Below are 16,069 nucleotides of genomic sequence, written 5' to 3' on the forward strand. Positions count from 1 at the left end.
TGAACATGGCTTTCCTTCTGGCTGAGTGTGTTGGACCAAGGCTTTGCAGTGCTTGTTTCTAAAGAAGTTTCTGTAGCATCAGTGGGGTTAACCTGGGTACACATTTCTTCACACCGGGAAGTGTCTCAGCAGCTTACCAGGGTGTGTGTCAGGAAGTGACTTTTCTGCTCTGTATTAGGTCAAAAAGGCAGTTCTTCCTCACTTACAGAAGGGATTGATTAGTTGAAATATTGGCCCACAGAGTAAATTTATCCCAAATTTAGCAAATATAAGTAATCTGGAGAAAGTCACTTAATTTCAATTGTATGATATAGGCAAAAAAAGAAAGACAACGAAAAGAAAAAAAAAAATCCAGCGGTACGGCAGCAGCCTTAATATATATGTCTTTAGATGTTTTTAGATGTTTACATGATTAGTTTTAAAGTGTAGCTACGTATTTTATTTTCTACTTTTATATTTTGTCCTTTCTTTAGCCTCTCCCTTTCTCCATTACAATGTATTTTTATGTTATGAGTAAACAGTTCTTTCAAACATTTTACTTCTTCCTATTTTTTAATAAATGTGATTGTTACCTAAGTTTTTCAAAATGAAATAATTTTTTTATTTCAAAAATTGTATAAGGCATTTAAAAAAGCCTCAAACTGTTCATTACACCTCTGGGTAAATACTCACATACACACACACACACACACACACACACACACACACACACACACAGAGCAAGAGATCCATTGGAAGTCTGCTTTAAAACCCTGATCAGCAAATCATATTTATGCCTAAACAATTAAATTACAGTTTTGTCTGGCAAGTTCCCAATTCCAGCCTTGGAAAAAGTTTGTAATACGTCTTACCCTAACATCAAAACTGTGATTCAACACACAGGCACACCGTGTGTTCAGATGGGTCCCTGCCGTCCGGTGTGCGTGGGTGCCATATTGCATGTCAGCTGGACACATGCTGTACCCTCCAGCTTGGCTCCGAACATCTGTGCTGTTGCAGAACTTTGCCGTATTCACTGTAGTTTGGGTGGCAGGTTTGCGTGCACAAGTTTTATAAGGCTGGTTATCTCCAGGCCCATGTGTTACAGGGAGAGTTGGAACAACAACTTGGATTTGGCGTGCGTTTGAGAAAGTGGAATAGGGCAGCCCAGGATGGAAATGTCTGTGGCTGGAACTGAGGTGGGTAACAGTTTATCACACGGCTCTGCTCCTATGTGAGGCACGCCCCACTAGGGACCAGGATAAAGGTGGAGAAGGCATCCCGTCGAAGCCCTCCTGGCTTACAGGGGTTGGCGGGATTTAAAGCACATCCCATCATGCCAGCAGGGCGGCTGACGTCCTGATAATCCTCCTAATTGGGGCGGCCGCCCATGGTGTGTTTTGAAGTTGGAAGCTCTGAGGACAGCATTCTTGTTCTTTTTTTGGAAGGGATGCCCTTGTCTTAAATAGCAATTTTTGCCTGCAGCTAAAAAGAATGATTACAAAGATCTTTCGATTTGGCCACTGAGTAACCCCTTAGGAGAGTTAGTTGCAGGGAATTAATTTTTGACTGTTTCTTTAAAGTTTGAGAAACTCTGCTAGTCAACCATGGACATCAGGAGGGGATCACTTAATGGACCCCTGGGCAGAGGCAGCTTTGCTCATGTTTCCTTAAGATAATGGCGGTTTGGGATTAACTTGGTTACTTTTTCAGCACTTTTTCCATTTCTACATTTATGTATCTTTCCCTTCAAAATGTTCTTAAGTCCTCTAAAAACACATCCTGTGCAGTTCTCACAGGGATTTATAGCAGGGCTTATTTTTGAAAGATGGGACAGGCGGAGAGGTAGTGAGCAGGAGATCGGAGACAAGGAAGAGCTTGCTTTGTTGATCACAGGGCATCGTTGTTGATGCTCCTCCTTGAACGTCTGCCTGTAAATTGCAGGGCTCTGCAAGTTTTGGGGAAAGTGTTTAAGTGAGTTGAAGGAAATGGAGACTGCATTCTCTAGTCGCCGGGTGCCTGAGGGCCAGGGTTCAGGCTCTAGCTAGGGTTGGGGTACTGGGGACTCAAGGCTGTGCAAGGATGGGATGGGTCCGATGCTGGCACAAGGCCCTTTCAGATGTACAAGGGCCATGCTGCTTGATACTGTGCCATCTTCTGCTCAGCCGTGGTCATGGTCCAGGATGCTGGGGTGGTGCTGCTGAGCTGGGCTAGAGGGGGCTGTGTTTGGGGGCTCTGGTGATCCATGAGCGAGAGTGTCTGTGTTTCCCCAGCACTCCTGGAAGGCCCCAGCAGGGCAAGCTGCTGCCTAGGATGAGAAGAGGAGCCTAAGTGCCAGGTGTGTGTTTGCCTGGATGTCCCTGGGGTCTGGATGTTGTGGGCTCTCAGGTGGTCACTGGATTTTATAGAAGGAGGCATTTGCAAGGGACTTCAGTGACACATGGCTTTTGCTTCTTGTTTCTCTGTGCCTGACATAGGAGGGGACGGGTTGAGGGTGTGAAGGACATGCCTAGAAAGGCACGTGGCTGGTGACTGGGAGCATGAGGGCTGGGACCAGGGTTCCCAACTGCACGTGTGCACTTTGTACTGAATACCCTGTGTTGGCCGTGACCCTGTGACCTGCACGCTGACGGGTGCACAGCTGCTGGCACACAGCTGTCTGGCACGGAGGCTGCTTCTCTGGGCGCAGACCCCACAGGAGCTGCTGCTCTGAAAGAAGGCAGGAGCCGATAGCCATAGAGCGCAGAGTTTTGGTGATTGGTGTGAGTCTTTGCACCGAACAAATCTCATTTTGCTTCATGCTGCACTTGAGGCCTCCTTCTTACGGCCCTGACCAGGCCTGGGCTCCTCCTCGGCGAATCCTGTCTTCGTAGCTGGCTTCTGGCAGTTTAATTCTCTTGAACTAGAGAACTGTCTTGACATTTAACGTCCTTTATAGATAAACGTTGGAGGTCTAGGGGATTCTGTAAAATTATTTCAGAGCCACCAATTTCCAGGATTTTAGTTGTTTTTTTTTTCCTCCCTGTAAACGTATTTTCTATGATTGTTCACACTGTAAGGTTTTTATACCACATCCAGTCACTAAGTTAGATATAAACAGTGTGCTTCATTCATACTTTGAATATCAGATTCAGCATTTTTGTGGGGGAGTGAACTGGGGCCTGGGGAAAGATAAGGCTTCCTGTGGATCACTTGCCTTGTAAAATCATCATAAATCATTACACAGCCATCCACAATGTGTGCCAAGACCAAAATCATTTAAATTAGCTTGGAGTGAAAGGTCATTAAGAAATCTTCTTGGTAAGCTTATTTATTTCTCCAGTTTTGGGGGAAATTTTAATTTTTTTTTTTTTTGTTTGTTTTTGAGATGGGGTCTTGCTCTGTCACCCAGGCTGGAGTACAGTGGCGTGATCTCAGCTCACTGCAACCTCCGCTTCCCGGGTTTAAGTGACGTTCCTGCCTCAGCCTCCCGAGTAGGTGGGACTACAGGTGTGCACCACCATGCCTGGCTAATTTTTGTTTTTTGTTGGAGCAAGTGGGTTTTGGCTCCTCCGGGCGGGCATCTCTCTCGTGCCCGCTCTGTTGCTTGGCTGTGCTGGGTGCGTCCCTGGAGGAAGGAGCAGAACCTCTGTGTTGCTGCTTTTCATTTGCTGCTGAGGCTGCGCCTGTTTCCTTAGGTGCCTCCAAAGCTTGTCAGCAGGGGGCTTTCTAGAAAGACATTGTGAAGCCTGTAATTCTTGGTAAGGTTTCTACCTGGCGCTGTATCTGCCTGCGAGAGGGTACAGCATGGGGTCTTTTCGGGAGGCTGCTGTCTTGCTGTTGTCTGGGCCCTCGGGAGTTGAAGTATTAATACAAAATGCTCAGAATCCCAAACCCCCCGTGGGGGAGGTTTGGGGACACGGGACACGCTTGACACCCGACACTGATTTTTTAGCTCACGCCCCTTCACCCCCTCAGGTCTATGATCAGTGTTCTTTTCTGCGTCCCATCTGCTTCTGTGAAAACCTTCCAGGCTGCAAAACTCAGAGCAAACAGGGACCTGCCACCCCAGGTCTTTTCCAGGGAGACCCTGTCATCTTTGCACAGAAGCTGTGTGTGGATGTGTTGTGTGTTTCTCAGCCAGAAATTCGGAGCTGCTTTGGGTTTTATAGATGTTTAAGTCGGAGTTCTTAGTGTGTGTGAGATTGTAGGTTTATAAAAACACGCTTCCTTTCTGTGTGAAGTCACTTGGGTTTTCAGAACATCGCCCGTCTGGGTGCCTCACTGTGCAGGTCTGGAGCCGGCCCCGGAAGGGAGACCCTCTCTGGGCCCTTGGAAGCAGGAAATGGATGTATTCTGTACAGAGATGAGCGGATGAGCAGAGCCTGTCCCTGGGGAGCTGTCTGTGCAGCCCCTCCCTCTCGAACACACTCAAGCACTGATCTGGGAGACTCGGCATCTCTCATATCCTTCCTAACTGGCTCATCATTCTGCTTCTTTCCCTTACCCTGTGTCAGGTGGGATTCCTGTTTTTACTGAAGAGTTGCTTTTCTCCTTGCACCATTTAGGCCTCTGGTTGGATACAAGCATTTTGATTCATGCATCCCCCGTCCTTGGTGGGGGCCCGTTCTGTGCTGGACACAGGTACACTCTGGCAGGCTGCCCTTTGCCTGTGTGCCTGGAGGGAGCGGGCCTCTGCCCTCCTCACACTCTGGTGGGTGGGATGGGCATGCAGGTGGCAGTGGGCATGCAGGGTAGTTGATGCTGTTTTCAGGCTTGGGCACAATCTCTGGGAGCAGACCCACCCTTACTAGGAGGATGCTGTGAGAATTTGACCTGTGGCATAGTGGGGGGCAGAGAGGAGAGGCCGCATGGTCTCAGGAGGTTGGGGATGGGGCTCTTCAGCCCATCTGGGGATCAGCACTCAGTCCTGTGCCAAAGCCTGAGGTTCCTTTTTGGGGAGAGTGGGCAGGGGACCAGGGGAGAAAGCACAAAGCCCAGAAGGAAAGGCGATTATGAGCCAGGCCAGAGAACGGGCTTTGTCTAAGGGGCGGCAGGCACCACGGCCAGCAGGGGCTGATGTGTAACTAGTCTCGTGGTCAAGCGCACACAGAAGTAGAGTCAGGCAGGACGGCTTCAGTCGCAGGGTCCTGGAGCTGGCACTTCGGGAGCTCAGGGCGTCCTTTCCACACCGTGTTGTTTTTCCTTTATGAAGTCGTCTGTGCTCTTAGCAAAAGACTCGTTTCTTTAACGTCTACACACAATTATATACAGGCACACACTGCATAGGGATGTGCCAGTGTTGGACCACATATACTACAGTGGTGCCATTGCATTACAGTGCTGTAATTTGCCATTGTGTTACACTTACCTACAGCCTTCAGTAGAGTAGCTCGCTGTATGGGTTTGTAGCCTAGGAACAATGGGCTTCACCATATAGCCTAGGTGTGTTGTGGGCTGTGCCATCTGGGGGTGTATATGTGTCCACGGTAGTATGTCTGCACAGGGACGAAATCGCCTAACAATGCATTTCTCAGCTCGTATCCCATTGGCTAAGTGGCATGTGACTGTTTGTGAAGTGCCATCAACTGTTGTCACCACCTGTGCAGCTCACCTTCCATCAGCCCAGGAACTGGGCTTTTCCCAAACCTTGCTTCCCTCTGTCCCTGATTCCCACATGGTCTTGCAGAGTAGCTTGTATTCCTCACACTCCTACACACTCTGGTACTACAGTCTCTCCTTAAAGATTCGATGCCTTGTTGGGAATAGATAATTATTTTGGTGCACAATCATTAACAATTATTTATGTTAATGATTTAACACAATTCATTATTGATAATTAACATGCTGATTTTTAATAAAGAAAGCGGCTACTCTCGCCTCTGTTTGAAGTGGTGTTGGTGCCCCTTTTCTTAGTGTGCGTTGGATGGGTATGTTTTGGGGAGCGTGTGGGGGTTCCCGCAGCCATGCCGGTGCCCTCTTCGCCAGGAGCTTTGCTGATGATGTTCCCTCTCTGTTTTAGGTGCTGGCTGCCAGCTGCTGCGCCCCCGATGTAGAAGGTGCACCTCCTGGGAGCTGGCCCGTCTTTTGCCTCTTCTGACCATGGAGAGATAGGACGGTCCCTGCAGCCCGCGCGAGAGAAAGCTGTGCCACCACCACCGGCCGCGCCCGTCCTTCGGATGGATCGCAACAGAGAGGCCGAGATGGAGCTGAGGCGAGGCCCCAGCCCCACCAGGGCCGGCCGGGGCCACGAGGTGGATGGGGACAAGGCTACGTGCCACACTTGCTGCATCTGCGGCAAGAGCTTCCCCTTCCAGAGCTCGCTTTCGCAGCACATGCGCAAGCACACGGGCGAGAAGCCCTACAAGTGTCCCTACTGCGACCACCGGGCTTCCCAGAAGGGCAACCTGAAGATTCACATCCGGAGCCACCGCACGGGGACTCTGATTCAGGGACACGAGCCAGAGGCGGGTGAGGCGCCGCTGGGCGAGATGCGCGCCTCCGAGGGCCTGGACGCCTGCGCCAGCCCCACCAAGAGTGCCTCGGCCTGCAACCGGCTGCTGAACGGGGCCTCACAGGCCGACGGCGCCAGGGTTCTGAACGGGGCCTCGCATGCCGACAGCGGCAGGGTCCTGCTGCGGAGCAGCAAGAAGGGGGCGGAGGGGTCCGCATGCGCCCCCGGGGAGGCGAAGGCCGCAGCCCAGTGCTCCTTCTGCAAGAGCCAGTTCGAGCGTAAGAAGGACCTGGAGCTGCACGTGCACCAAGCGCACAAGCCGTTCAAGTGCAGGCTGTGCAGCTACGCGACGCTGCGGGAGGAGTCGCTGCTGAGCCACATCGAGAGGGACCACATCACCGCGCAGGGGCCCGGCGGCGGCGGGGCCTGCGTGGAGAACGGCAAGCCCGAGCTGAGCCCCGGGGAGTTCCCGTGCGAGGTGTGCGGCCAGGCCTTCAGCCAGACCTGGTTCCTGAAGGCGCACATGAAGAAGCACCGGGGCTCCTTTGACCACGGCTGCCACATCTGCGGCCGTAGGTTCAAGGAGCCCTGGTTCCTCAAGAACCACATGAAGGCGCACGGCCCCAAGACAGGCAGCAGGAACAGGCCCAAGAGTGAGCTGGACCCCATCGCCACCATCAACAACGTGGTCCAGGAGGAGGTGATCGTCGCCGGCCTGAGCCTCTACGAGGTCTGCGCCAAGTGCGGGAACCTGTTTACAAACCTGGACAGCTTGAACGCCCACAACGCCATCCACCGCCGGGTCGAGGCCAGCCGCACGCGCGCCCCGGCCGAGGAGGGGGCGGAGGGGCCCCCGGACACCAAGCAGTTCTTCCTCCAGTGCCTGAACCTGAGGCCGTCTGCGGCCGGCGACGCGTGCCCAGGCGCACAGGCCGGACGGCGGGTGGCCGAGCTGGACCCGGTCAACAGCTACCAGGCCTGGCAGCTGGCCACGCGGGGCAAGGTGGCCGAGCCGGCCGAGTACCTCAAGTATGGGGCCTGGGACGAGGCGTTGGCCGGGGACGTGGCCTTCGACAAGGACAGGCGCGAGTACGTCCTGGTGAGCCAGGAGAAGCGCAAGCGTGAGCAGGACGCACCGGCCGCGCAGGGGCCCCCGCGTAAGCGCGCGACTGGGCCTGGGGATCCAGCGCCCACTGGCCACCTCGATCCCCGCTCGGCCGCGCGCCCCAACCGCAGGGCCGCAGCCACCACTGGCCAGGGCAAGTCCTCCGAGTGCTTCGAGTGCGGCAAGATCTTCCGCACCTATCATCAGATGGTGCTGCACTCGCGCGTGCATCGCCGCGCGCGCCGCGACAGGGACAGTGACGGGGACCGGGCGGCGCGGGCCCGCTGCGGATCACTCAGTGAGGGTGACTCGGCTTCCCAGCCCAGCAGCCCCGGCTCCGCCTGTGCCGCTGCCGACTCCCCAGGCTCTGGCCTGGCGGACGAGGCTGCCGAAGACAGCGGTGAGGAGGGCGCCCCCGAACCTGTACCAGGTGAGCAAGTGTACCCAGGTGGCCCAGGTCCTGGGATCCCAGGCTCAGGGGGTTCCTGCTCCCAGGTAAACGTATAATCAGGTAGCCTCGCTCATTAGCCCGTTACCCAGCTAGACCTATGCTCAGGTGACACTGGGCCTCAGGACTCCACGCCCAGGCGGCCTTGTGCCCTTGCCCAGGGTCCCTGTGCCCAGGTGACTCCACACCCAGGAATCTATCCCCAGTATGGACCTGGAGCTCGCACTGCTGAGTGCAGATACAGACACCCATCAGGGCCCCTTGCAGCCCCTTTCAGTGTATGCATACACACACCTTTGACCTCTAGGGTTGATGGTCTCACCTGAGCATCTGTAATCCTAATTTCTGAGCAAAGAACACCATCATGGATCCCTTCTGAGACAAATTCCCTCCCCTCCCTTTTCTGCCTCAGACCCAGTTCTCACCATACGATGCGCGCGCGCGCGCACACACACACACACTCTCTCTCTCTCTCCCTCTCTCTCTCTCTCAATTTCCTCTAGCTGTGTAGAAGACTGTCTTCAAATTGGTGTGCAGTTATAATTAATCTCCTTGGATTCAAGTAACCCTGTGGGTTTAGAGACAGTTAATTGGAACAGATTACTTTCCACATAGCAGCCATGTAAATATTTAAAGATGCTTGGCTAACTTTGTTTTCATAATTCTCCTACTTTCTATAAATTTTAAACATTTTGATATTTTCTTTATTATTTTTTGCTTTGCGTAATTGTTTTAAGTGGAAAGTGATGTTTCAGTGATAGAACTTGCATGTTTCTCCACAAAGCCAAAGATGTTTTTCCCTTCTCTGCAACGCTGTTCCTGACTGTTGCTTTTTACCTGGACTTTCAAGAGTATTAGAAATCAAAGCCGGCGGCAGGGCTCTTTATATTCTGTGGTGAAGAAGATGACTGCTATGCTATATTATTTCACAACAAAACAAAAGACAGTGTCATTTTTCCTTGTTAGAGATTTGGCCAAACCTGGACAGAGTTTATTACAGTCTTATGCAGTGTGTTATATGAGGGTCTGTTACACTGAAATGCATATTGAGTCAACAAATATGTAGAAGGCAAGTCTTTTCTCCTGTGGCAAAACCTGTGCTGAATCCATGCCCAGGTTGTGAGTGTCTACATAGGTAAATGAGTCTTCAGTAATGCGAATTTGAACTTCTCATTTCTTCGTCATTGGTCCCCGTGGGAGAAACAGGAGAACATGGCCTTCTCTGAAAATGCAGTGACCATTCAGTGAACATGTTTGGATTCTTTGAATAATTTGTCATGTGAAACCGGGTTGACCCCCTCATGACACTTGGTTGACGTCTTTTAAGTTTAATTCTTGGTATTCTTTTTTTATTTTTATAAATATAGATTTTACTGGTTATGTTCCGGCACTTTTTGGAGCACATGCTGGATAAAATATTGGGCTAGTACTATGGGTTTTTTTATTTTTTTTCCACTTTGAAGAGAAATATTCTTAATATTTGGAAAAGCTCTTGGGCCTCACTCACCCCATTGATTATGATGGTGGTCACATGATTCATAAAAAGCTAATCCAGTAGTGCTTTTAGAAATAAAGAAGTTGGAAAGATCAAATGATTTCCATCATAAATTGGAAGATACTCTTTTTTCTTTTCAGGCTCATTAAATTTTAGAGACTGATTTTTTTTTTTTTTTTTTTTTTTGAGACTGAGTCTCACTCTGTCCCCCAGGCTGGAGTGCAGTGGTGCGATCTCGGCTCACTACAAACTCCACCTCCTGGGTTCACGCCATTCTCCTGCCTCAGCCTCCCAAGTAGCTGGGACTACAGGCGCCTGCCGCCCTGCCCGGCTAATTTTTTGTATTTTTTAGTAAAGACAGGGTTTCACCATGTTAGCCAGGATGGTCTCAATCTCCTGACCTTGTGATCCACCCGCCTCGGCCTCCCAGAGTGCTGGGATTACAGGTGTGAGCCACCGTGCCTGGCCCTAGAGCCTGCTATTTATGTCTTAAAGACATTATGTATATTTTTCTCTATATGTAACTTTTTGAGAAAGTTAATATAGATCTCAGCTGATTCTGTAACAAGACATATATCATAGTTGAATGTAACGAACAGTTGGTGATAGAATAAATAGGATATTTCAGCTTATTGAGAGAGGACAGAAATTTATGGTGCGACAGAGGCATAAAACATGCAAGAGCCTTGTTAGGTGTATGTGGGTCACTTTCCGTAATCCCAAAGGACAGTATCTTTCTACCTAAAAACACAAATTTTTCACTTACAACAGCCCCTTTAACAGTCTAGTGTAGCAACAAATTACTAATTCGTGGGTATTCCTTAAGGAGAGAGACCATGTTCCATCGATTTAACTACTCTCAAAACACTGCGATTTGTGGGATTTGGCCCAGGTCTTTCACAGGGCTAGCCTGGAAAAGAAACTGGGTATTCTGAATCTTAACGTTTAAATCTGCGGCGTTCCTTTCTTTTTCTGAAAAAATACATGCAACTTTGGAAAATGTCTGCCTTTCCTGTTACTAAAAAGATGACTTAGTTCTTTGAGCATTAGGTTATTTTAAATTCTCAGAACTCTGATGGGATGATTGGTTAGCACTGTTAGGTAGAGCAGCTATGTAGAAATTGAGGAACGAAAGATAATGGTAGTTCTCATAAGCAGCAGCCAGCCTGCCTGTGGGAGCAGAATTGAAATTAGAATTCAGGTCTATGCGACCATTCCAGTAAAACCCAGTTGTGCCATAATTTTACCCGAACATTTTCTTTGACATCTAGGAATTGATTTGAATGCTGTTTCTGGATCTGGAAATAATTTGCATTATTAGATTAACTGAAAGAAACTCCTCTCCTTTTTTTTATGGAACATGTTTTCTCAGTTGAATGTTGCCATCTATTCCTCTGGAAAGTTCCGATATTCACGTTACTTTTATCCCCGTATAAGACTTGGTCGCAGCAGCTCTCATTATTGACTTAAAATAGTAGAAGTGCAAAATTCTGAAAAAAGCCAGTCATTGGGAATATGTTACTAGATTTAAATCTTCCACTGAGAAAGGGACGTGACATGAACAGAAAGTCCGCTTTTGGACTTCACAAAAAATTAATATTTTTAGTAGGAAAGAGGGGTGAAAGGGCATCTAATTGGAGTTTATAAAAATCAACATTTCCCACATTCCCAAACACAAGGAAGCTCAGGGAGCTTAGAAACCATCACTAAGGAAAAACGAATATTGCTTTGCAAGGAGACATATAAACCTTCAGTGTATGGGCCGAAATAGAATTCTGCTCAGAAAGCATTTAGGCGATTCAGGAATAACAGAAGCACGCAGAGAGTCTGCACGTCTCTGGAAGACTTCCTCTCAGAGTTCATGCCATCCTGAGAAGTGCCTGACTGGGCTGCCTGCTGCCCAGGCCACAGCAGATACTCTGAGGTACTCGTAATGCACAGTCCACCGTTTAGCTGCATACCATTCAAGACTAATTTTACTACTTCAGTTTTTCACCATTTCTTGTTATGCTAATATCTGTCATGTAAAATCCATATTCCGTCCTGTTGAACCCACCCTCACTTTTTAGATACTCACTGCGACTCAATAGATGGGACAGCCTCAAGTTTTAGATGACGTTGTGGGAAGTTAGAAGTACAGTTGGTCTTCTGTATCCGTGGATTCCGCATCTTTGGGTTCAACCAACCACAGCCTGAAAATATTAAAAAAAAATAGATGGTTGTTTCTGTACTGAACATATACAGGCCTTTTTTTTGTTATTATTCCCTAAACACAGCAGAATTTATAGAACATTTACATTGCATTATTATATGTAATCTAGAGATGATTTACAGTGTACGAGAGATGCGGTTAGGTTACATGCAGGTATTTACACCAGGGACTTGAGCATCCTGGATTTCGGTATTGGGGGAAGGCCTGGAATTGGGGGAAGTCCCACAAGGGACAATTGTGTTCAACTGTTTTTGATCAACATAATGGCAAATTATATGACTCAACTTAAGAGAATAAAAAGAGTGGTTGGAACAGTTGCCTTGGTATTATATGCAATTTGAAGAATCAAGGAAAGAGTGTTTAAAGAAGAAAAAAATGGTCAAGGGAAGGAAAGGTAATTAAAGGAGGAAATGGATCTACCTTCAGAGTGTCTCCTGGTTCCCATCCCCTGGCTGGCTGCCTCACTGCCGCCCTGCAGCCCAATAGTCCCGTCCTTAGAGCCCATCTTCTTTCCACCATCACCAACCACACTCAGGCTTTTGCCGTAAGGTATTTGCCGAGCTCGTGCTTGGAGGCTGGCTGGCTGTCCGTGCTGGTGCGCTGGCTGTGAGGAAGGCCAGGCTGTAGTTGTGCAGCTGCACAGAGGTTCCACAACCATCCTTCCTTCTTTCTAATAGAACTACAGACAGCAATTAGAATAGCTTAGGGAGGGTGAGAGACAGAGTGTGTGTGTGTGTGTGTGTGTGTGTGTGTTTTAGACAGGTCTCGCTCTGTCACCCAGGCTGGAGTGCAGTGGCACAATCTCAGCTCCCTGCAACCTCCACCTCCGGGGCTTGTGCCATTCTTTCACCTCAGCCTCCAGAGCAGCTAGGACTACAGGCGGTGACCACCACACTTGGATAATTTTCGTATTTTTTTTGGTAGACATGGGGTTTTGCCATGTTGTCCAGGGTGATCTTGAACTCCTGGGCTCAAGCGATCCACCCACCTCAGCCTCCCAGAGTGCTGGGATTCCAGGCGTGAGCCATTGCACCTGGCCTGGAGGATGCGTTCACCCGTTGAAATAGGATTGAGGGTGAATCTGGCCAGCAGAAGGGAGAATGGAAAGAGGGGGTGAGCTGGGAGAGGTGTTTCCCTGTGTAGCCAAGCCTGCTGGGCGTGGACAGCCTTTATATGGTACTTCTTCTAAGCGTTTCCTCAAGGTAGAGCAGGAGGAGCTCTCACAGTGCCTTCGCACATTGACTTTGCAGCCGAATCCAGTCGCGATGCTGAGTCTCTCGGGGACTCAGCGGTGTCCTGGCTTGGACGCACGGCGGGCAAGGCTCCCTCTGAAGCCTGGTGGTGTCCTGGCTCGGACGCACCATGGGCAAGGCTCCCTCTGAAGCCGAGTCCTGGGTTGGGAAGAGCTCTTGTCCTCACACATGCTTCATTGTGGGTCCCGTGGGAGGCTCAACATGATTCAAAGAAAGAGGTTGTGGACCAAGGAGGAGGGAAAACGAGTGAAGTGCGTTCATTCAGGGGAAGTTCGAAGTGTAGGCGGGAATAGCATCCAGTTTAGCTGGGGGAAGGAAAGCACACACGGCTGGGAACAATTTCATGGCAAACGCCACTCCACGGCCTGGAGGTGTGGGATGTGCTCATTCTGAGGGGTCTCGGTGGCATTGGGACCCTCTGTTAAACAGGAGCTTGCAGAATGGGTAAAGGTAAAAACCACCAGGCCAGCTCCCCTTAGTATCCTGACAGGTTCACTCGGCTGGACTCGGCCCAGTTCCTTCATCGCGCCGCAGCCCCGGGCTCCTCTTGCGTAATATCTAATAAATGTTCACACATAGACTGCTTTACTGCTTCTGAAGTGCAGGGGTGACAGGCCGTCCCGAAGTCAGGTGCCCCCAAAAAGTGAGTGCTGCTGTCTGCCATGTGGCCCGTGCCAGGCCCCACAGGGCTCCCTGGGGTGTTTAACCAGATGAGCCAGAGAACAAAACCAGAGTGGGAATCTGGTGAGACAGAAACTCAGAAGAACAGAGACCGAGGTCACAAGCTGCAGGCTGATCGCAGGCTTCGGAAGAGCTGGCACCGTGTGCCCCGCAGAGGGCCCTTAAGGGCTCTACCTGGAGCCAAGACACCCTCCATGGCTTTACCCTGTACTGAGTTCTGAGGAGTTTATTTCGTTGGGAGTAAAGTATGAGTTGGAAAACCCTGATAATAAATTGTTGTTTAGTCTAAAAATGCAGCAGTGTTCTTCCAGAGAAATATTCAGATGTAGTTGACAGTCACATGCAGAATGCCTTGTGATGTAGTCAGCATCTTAGCAACCGGAGTCCACTCCGAATCCGCGCTCCCGCACACGTGGACACGACGGTGATTGTTCGTACGGCCCTGGGTGTCCTCGTGTGCTTCCCGAGTTACCAGAGGAAGATTAAATTATGAGGAGAGTAGTGTCTCCTAAATACGTTTTATTGTATTCTGATTCTTTCAGCGTTGATAATCTATGCATGGCATGCATGCTGATATTTGCTTGAACAGAGTGCTACATTTTGTGACCTTCCAGAATGAATTTATTAGACTGTGAAAGGCGTTAAGACTCTAGAGATTATACTCTGGGGTTTTCTTCCCGCCACTGAGAAATAACATGTGGGATGTACGTACTCGGTACCGTGAAACGAACATCAGGCAGACATTTTGGTTTGCTAGGAAAATTCAAACACTCGACGTGTTTTCTCTTTCTTTTTTGACTCAAGATAGAATCATAGAATTTTTGAGGTGGGAGGGAACTAAGAGGTATCCATTCTGTCCTCCCGTTTTATCAGTAAGGAATCCAGGGCTCAGGGCAGGCTTTTGTCCTATGCCGAATGATGTATGCGCTGCTGAAAGACGGCACATCATCGGTGGAGGGCACATAAGCTTGGACTCAGACACGTGGATTTTAATTATCTGTTAGTCACCAAGTCACAGCGTGGTATTATAAGTTCTTCAGCCCCTGGGAATCTGCAGTGTCCTGCCTTGCAGTGGCGGGGTGGGGGGCTGTGATTCCCACCGAAGCTGCTGTCCTCGCTGCGTTTCCTGTCTGTGCCTGGCGCACTGTGGGTATCCTACACACACACTCTTCCTGTTAGCGTCCAGCGTCCAGCGTCCAGCCTGGGAAAGGGTCCCCTTCCTGGTGTGTCCACGAGGGGCAGGAATGCATAGTCCCAGGATGGTTCAGATTCTGCATCTGTACCTGTACCCGTGTTGTACGCAGGCCAGGATGCCCCCTAGCCACGGCCATGGTACCCTGTGCAGAAGTCCTGTGGGGTGGGCCGAGTTTCCTTCCTGCCACGTGGGAAGTTACTTAGGATAGACATTCAGTGCATGTTCACTGAAAGAGAAGTTCGTAATATTCTCGGACTCCAGTGCCAATGGATGCGTTTACAGATTCTTATCGGATGGAACAGATTTCAGCCTTTTCTTTCTTTGCCTATTATGCTAAACTTCTTTACTTCAATTCTCCTTTCCCTGCTAGATTTAGCATTTTCCAGTCTGCAGGAGGGGTGGTGCTGGATACGACTTTCAGCCCTGAACCTGTTGGGTGAATGTCACTGTTGCCGTGTCGTGAAGAAGTGGCGCTCGGTCCTCCCAGGTGTGACTTGAACTTGTTACTCTGGCTTAAAATGGAAGGGCTCCTCTTTGTAGATTTCATCTATCAACAGTGAACAGAAACACCTGAATTTGCTTTTTGCACCCCGTTCCCACGAGATAGGGCATCTCACGGATCAGGCAGGATCGCTCCTGGTAAAGAGGGAGGTCTGATTTCACTCCGAGCCGTCAGTTCCTGACCAGCTGGAAGAACGGACAGCAGCAGCCGGAGCAGCAGGTGCTGGGCTGGGTCAGGCGTTGCTGAGGGGTCTGTGCACCTGTGAGAAAAGGTGCTGGTGCTCACGGTGGGGTTTCCCGGCCAGGAGAGGTGTGATGCCATGGAGCCGTGTGCACCCCTGTGGAGCTGGGGACACGGCACCCTGCACGTGTTGTGTCACCCTGAGAGGGTGCCTTGCTGCTGAGCTGTCCGGGAGATTCCAGTCATTCTGACTGATGATTCTGCACCCTCCCATGTTGGTTGTGTTGTCACCCTCCTGTATCTGTGATGTGCTGCGTCTAAGCCCATCCCTTCTCAATACTTCACTAGGCGTTTGCTTAAAGCACAGATACCCACCCTTCTGCTCAGCCCTTGGGTGTTCCTCCTTGCGAGCCGAGGAGGCTCCCAGCTCTGTATACATTTCAGCTCTGGCACCTGCCCGTCTTCTCCCCTCTCCACCTTGCTGTGCCTCGACAGCTATGCCCAGACTCAAGGCTACCATGTCTCCTCCACAAGACCTGAGCATCCAGCCGCGATGCAGCACCCAGGGTGGAATGCAAACCTGGGC

The 16,069-nt window shown here is 50.1% G+C and overlaps 1 protein-coding gene across 9 annotated transcripts in view; it reads left to right on the top strand.

Moving 5' to 3' along the window:
• Positions 1–16,069, top strand: part of ZNF516 (zinc finger protein 516) — a 172,045-nt gene that overhangs the window by 82,034 nt on the left and 73,942 nt on the right. For all 9 annotated transcript variants that reach the window (XM_065533606.2, XM_045377931.3, XM_045377929.3 and 6 more), the window contains one exon: positions 5,981–7,947. In XM_065533606.2, coding sequence (XP_065389678.1) covers positions 6,138–7,947 — 1,810 coding nt within the window. In that variant the 5' untranslated portion in view covers positions 5,981–6,137. The remainder of the gene's footprint in view (positions 1–5,980; positions 7,948–16,069) is intronic.

The sequence above is a fragment of the Macaca fascicularis genome, chromosome 18, assembly GCF_037993035.2.
Source record: "Macaca fascicularis isolate 582-1 chromosome 18, T2T-MFA8v1.1".
Lineage (NCBI taxonomy): Eukaryota > Metazoa > Chordata > Mammalia > Primates > Cercopithecidae > Macaca > Macaca fascicularis.